Source organism: Pygoscelis adeliae, unplaced genomic scaffold (genome assembly GCF_000699105.1).
Source record: "Pygoscelis adeliae isolate BGI_AS28 unplaced genomic scaffold, ASM69910v1 Scaffold52, whole genome shotgun sequence".
Taxonomy (NCBI): Eukaryota; Metazoa; Chordata; class Aves; order Sphenisciformes; family Spheniscidae; genus Pygoscelis; species Pygoscelis adeliae.
This window is the reverse complement of record NW_008824285.1, coordinates 170,970-176,614: the sequence shown is the minus strand read 5'-3', so window position 1 is coordinate 176,614 and position 5,645 is coordinate 170,970. Positions and strand designations below refer to the sequence as shown.

At 61.0% G+C, this 5,645-nt stretch overlaps 1 protein-coding gene across 1 annotated transcript in view; it reads right to left on the bottom strand.

Annotated features, from left to right (window-relative positions):
- The window catches only part of FGFR1 (fibroblast growth factor receptor 1), a 22,969-nt gene extending 19,824 nt beyond the window's left edge, over positions 1-3,145 (bottom strand). The window contains exon 1 of the mRNA XM_009318614.1: positions 3,028-3,145. Within this exon, the coding sequence (XP_009316889.1) occupies positions 3,028-3,118 (91 nt within the window). The 5' untranslated portion in view covers positions 3,119-3,145. The remainder of the gene's footprint in view (positions 1-3,027) is intronic.
- Positions 3,146-5,645: the final 2,500 nt, after the last annotated feature.

Below are 5,645 nucleotides of genomic sequence, written 5' to 3'. Positions count from 1 at the left end.
GGGGGATGTTAAGCCTGCGGCCAGCTGGGCGGACAGCGGCACCGGGAAATGGGGCAGCCCTCCGCCCCCCACCCCAACGGGGACCCTGAGCCTCTTGGCAGGGGGCTGCAGCCCGGGGCTCCTCTATCACCCCCCGCCCCCACTCCAGAGGGCAGATGCATCCCCCAGGAAAGTATTTGCTGCACCAGGGTGGCTGTTGGGGCTGAGCGTGCCCCAAAACAAGCTGCCCAAGGCAGGACCCCCTCCCCGGGACACGGCAGTGCCTGGCTCCCCACGAAAACCTGCTTGGCTGCTTTGCACCCCCTGCACTCCCCAGGCAGGGATGAGGCAGACCCCGAGTGGGTGGAAATGCCTGAACAGCGCAAGGACAATAGCAGACAAGAAGAGAGGAAAAAAATCCCCTCGGCAATTTTCTGCAGGTTTCTATTTAACCTGAAGACAAAGACTGGCTTTGTGAGGGAGGGTGATGGAGGTTGCTCATGGAAATTTCTTGGCTTTTCCCCTTAACTAGGATTTTTTTACCACCTCCAAATTTAGGTAACTATAAAATGCAGTAAGTGCCCATTAATATTTTATTTGCTGCAGATTTTTGAGTAACAGGAGCGAGCCCCTGACAAAGGCAGAGTTCCCAAGCCCCCTCCCCACGCCACGAGGAGAGGCGGGCCAGCGACTGAAAATCCTCCTCTGCAGCGAGGCAGGGGCCGCTGGCCGGGCGCGGGGGATTACTCACTCCCTGAGAAGGGAGCTTAGCTGCCTCAGAACTGGGAGTAAACTGAAACCCCATAAACATCCAGAACAAAGTCCAGGAAAGCTGCTGCCTCCACTGCGGAGGGGACCCGAGCACGGCCGCTGCTGCCCCCCGGCCAGCGCAGGCGATGCTTGAGCCGGTGCCCACAGCATGGGAGCTGAGCCCCCATGAACACCCCGTGGGACCCCAAACTCCCTCAGGGCTGGATCCAGAGCCCGCCCTGGCCGGTGACCTGCAAGGTGCCGGCGGCACGGCCCCGGCTGCGGGTCCTGGCCCAGGACCGGCTCTACCCATCCCACATGTCCTGCCAGGAACATTTTGTTCCCACCAGCCAGCCCCAGAGCCAAGGGATGGACTCTGCCCCAGCCAGGCTCCTGCTGTGGCACTAATTGGCCACCCTGGTGAGAACCATGTCAGGAAACGTTTCCAGAGGTTATTGTTAGCCCCTGGCATGAGGCTGGCAAGGAACCAGCTCCTTCCTCTCCAACCTCTCCTCCTCCACCGCCGCCGCCTGACGCTGCTACCCAAACCCTCGGGGGGGCTGCAGAGCTCCTTAAGCACCCCAAAACCCACCTTTGCTCAAACTAGCCCTCAACCTGAACACCCCAACAGCTTTCCCAACGTGATAGCCAGGGCTGAGGCCACCAGCACCACTCTCTCGGCGGCACGAGAGCCATCCTTACCCCAAACACTGTGAGGAAACCTCTTCCAGGAAGGGCAATCTCCTGAGAAAAACATGTTTACCACTGTCAGCTGCGTTATTTACAGAAGCACGGAGTAAGCATGCCAATGGAAAAATCTCGGAGATGGTCCCCGTGAGTGATGCTCTGCCCGGGCTCCTCTCTGGAGCCTGCAGCTCCCCAGGGACCACGCACAGCTCCAGCTATCTCATGGGATGTATCTGTGACCAGGGTACCTGCTGCTCGGACCAGAGGCACTCACCCCAGCCCGCCGGCCACAGCATCATGGCATGCTTCCAGCCTGTACCACCCAGCCGTCCCCCACCGAGGCTGGTGCGGGGACCCCAGCCGCAGCGCAGTTTGCTCGCTGGTGCCAGCTCCCGCCCTGTCCCAAGCCCTGAGCCGTGAAGGGACCACGGGCACGGGGAGCGAGGCTGTCCAACGGGGCACCGCACAGCACCGGGACCGTGCCGGCAGCACCAGCAATCAGCCTCTCGGGGTTTTGGTGGGAGGAAGAGGGAAGGGGGAGTGAGCCTTAAAAAGAAAAGCAGTACCCCACAGACCAGACATTCTTGGGTAATTAAAACCAAAAGGCAGTAAGTCAGAAGTCCTGCGCGGCGCTGCCTGGTCTGTTTATTCTCTGCCTCACCAAGGGGAAGGCCAAGGCTTTGAAATGCTAGAGCGGTGCTTTCTATTGGGGCCAGCTGTCTCCCGGGCCAGGTGACCCACTCAGCCCATCCACTGCATCTCGGGATGCCGCCGGGCTCCGGAGCTCTGCAGGGCTGCGGCAGGAGCAAACCCCCAGCCTGCCCGTCACGGGCCACAAGCCTTTGCAAGGCTTTTAGGGGAAAGCAGCGATGAAAAGCGAGGGGGATGCCCTCATCTGCGGCTGTGCTCTCCAGCCCCAGCGACGCCTCACAACGGTGCAGAGATCAGGATTGCAGGAACTGCCTGAGGCAGACCCGGCTTTGAACCCAGCCCCGCGGGCATTCCCCAGCTGGAAGCAACACTGGAGCACCCCAGGGGTCTCCGCGGGGTGCGTTCATCCCACGCACTGCCAGCTGGCAAAGCCTGCACCGGTACCCTGCACCCAAATCCTCGTCCCCACCTGCTGAGCCCAGGATCACCCCAGTGTCAAGCAGGGGTGGGAGAAGGCTTCACACTCGTCTCGGGGCTGCAGATCATCACAGGGAAGCAAGTGCCATGACACGCAATGACCCCCCGCTGGGGACACAGCCCCCAGGGCTTTGTATCCTTCTTCAAACCAACGTCAGGTTTTGCCACAATTTCCCTCCAGGTTTAAAACGTCCACGGGCAACGCTGGAACCGTGCACGCACTTTTTGTGCCCACGCAAATTGCCCTCAGCAGACAACATGCCCCCCCTCCCCACTGGCCAGCAGCTCCCGGGCGGCCACACAGCACCGTGCTGCTGCCGGGGGACGTGCCCGCGCCCCCGCAGCAGCCCCTGCGGCTGGACCTCGCACCAGCCTCTGCCTCTCCTGCAAGGCAGACCAGCTATCTTATTGCCAGAAGAGAAACGCAAAGGACGAGGGAGCCGGGCGCTCCCCGGCGCGGCCATGGTGGTTTGCTCCTCTTACCTTGGTCGGGCAGGGTGGGGGCCGGCCTGGCAGCTGAGAGCGCGGCTGTGACCAGCACAGCCCAAAGGATGAGGCACCGCCAGGTAAACATCCCACTGCTGCGGCTACTGCTCGGCGACTGGGCTCCGCAACTCCCACTCCATGGGGACCCCGGGCTGGCCCCGGGCGGGCGCGGGGGGGGTCTCCGCCGGGCCGTCAGCCCTTCCGAGCTGCGAACGAGGAAAGCAGAGTCAGGGCAGGGCGAGATGCATCCCCACATCCCACCATCCAGCCCCCTCTGTGCACAGCACAGCTCTGCGGGTGGGACGTGCTCGCCATCGCAGGCGATGCTCCTCGAGCATCCAGCCCAGACGACGAGATGTCCCCAAACCCGTGGTGGCAGGTCCCCGCAGACCCCTCTGCAGCCTGAAGCGACCCAGCACTGACTGGCAGGGTTATGTTTTCCTGCATAAAAGTGCTGATGTGTCGAGAGTAAAACCGCTGGTGAAGCAGAATCAAATGCAGCAAAATTTCCCAGAACGGTGGGAGAAATTTTCAAACTACGGTTAAAGAAAGAGAGATTTCTGCTCTCCTCCTCCTGCACTTAGTTTGTGCTGAAAAGAAGAACTCCCATAAAGATCAAAATGCCACAAATTTTTTGAAACAAAAACCCCCTTGGCCCAAGCTGGGTCATCACGGCGTGGCAGCTCTCACAAATTTATTAGTTTTCTTTAACTTTGCTCAGATGAAAAATAATCTCAAAATCTTGACAAGTTCGTGGGACAGAAGAAATGTTTCTGTTGGGCTCTGAAAGGCCACTTCTCCCCTGCGCGAGCACACCTGCAGGCAAATGCCTTCCTGCCTCTCTCCCTTGTTTCCACAACATCTTCTGCCCCAAACACCCCGGACAGCGCCAGGACCCAGCCCAGGACCCCCGGGCAACTCCAGGACCAGCAGCACCTTGCTCCGCTGTGGCTGACCCAAGGCTTCGCTGAGGCAAATTCCACGTATCCAGACCAAAATCTGATGTTGTCCATGTCACCATGCACCCCTGGGCAAAGCAGATCCTGCTGCAAACCCCAGCCCCCTCCATCCCCATAGGATCTATAGGGCATGCACGCAGCCACCCCCTATGGAAACGCCTTCCTGGAGCTGAAGGGGTTAGCCGGTGTCTCACCCCGCTCCCGCGTGCGGCAGATCTCTTTCCACTGACAGCTGTTTTCGGAGCGGCCGTTTGGGGAGAAATCCCCCGGCTTCCACGGCCAATACTGCAATTCGCTCTCATCCCTGCCAGCTCTCACACCAGGCTCTCCAGCCCACCCATCCCCTCGGGTCCCCATCCCCTTCCCCTGCCAGGGGACCGCTCCGTGCAGGGAGGCATCAGAGCCAGGTTCTGGCACAGGGAGACCCAGCGGAGCCCGATCCCAGCTCAGGGTGCCCCGGGGATGTGCCCTCTACGGCCCTCATCCCTCCTTCCCTCTGACCGTCCCTCCTTCCTGCCACACTAGGAGCGTGGAGCTCTGCCAAAACACGTTTGAGGGGGACACTGGAGCCAAAGCCCAAGCCCAGCTGCCCCTGGCCAACTATTCCCAGCAGTGTGGATGCGAGCAAACCCCTGCACTCCACCCCCGCGACACATCTGCCACTCCGCAGAAGCCTGGGATGGAGGTCCTGACACTGGTCATCGTTAATTGTCCCACTGGGCTTTGCCGAAGAGCTTGCCGGCGAGATCCCTGCCCAGTTAATTGCACAACCCGAGCACGGCCGTGCTGGTCCGGCCAGGGTGCTGCTGGCGGCGGATGCTCCAAAAGTGCAAGGACCAGGGTGTGGACAGGATGATACCATCCCCGAAACCCTCCTCCAGGCTCCGGCAGCCAGAGGCCAGAGCATCTCCCCAGGGTGCAGCCGTACCTCCATGCCCCATAGCCCTTGCCGAGTATCCTGAGCTCACCCCGTTCCTCTCCCGACTGACTCGTGCTCCCCGAAGCCCCGTAGCCCTTGCCGAGTATCCTGAGCTCACCCCGTTCCTCTCCCGACTGACTCGTGCTCCCCGAAGCCCCGTAGCCCTTGCCGAGTATCCTGAGCTCACCCCGTTCCTCTCCCGACTGACTCGTGCTCCCCGAAGCCCCGTAGCCCTTGCCGAGTATCCTGAGCTCACCCCGTTCCTCTCCCGACTGACTCGTGCTCCCCGAAGCCCCGTGCCGAGCCGTTCCCAACCTGCTGTGTGAACAAGCGCTTCCTTTTGCCGTAAGACGTCTGTCTAAAGCATGCACTGGTAAAAACAGTGAGTAATAATTGTAGTGAGTAATAAGCCACTACTCATCCTCCCCACATACTTGGTCCGTCGGAGCTCCGGCCACCGCCTCTCCTGTTCCAGCGAGGGAGCGAGACCCTTCGCTCCTCTTGCCCGAAGTGCCGGCTTTTCCCTGGGAATGGGCTGAGCAGCGGCCAGCGCCAGCCCCAAAGGGCTCCCGTTTAATGCCGGGTGCCGCCCGGGGAGCTCAGACACCCTGAACAGCCTCTGCAGCCCAAGAAAACCCAGCCGGGGTGCAGGTTTGGGGGCTCCGGCTGCCTCCTCCCTGCCCCAACTGCTCTGGCTCTGGCTGGTGCAGGAACATTTGGGACCCAAAGTATTGACA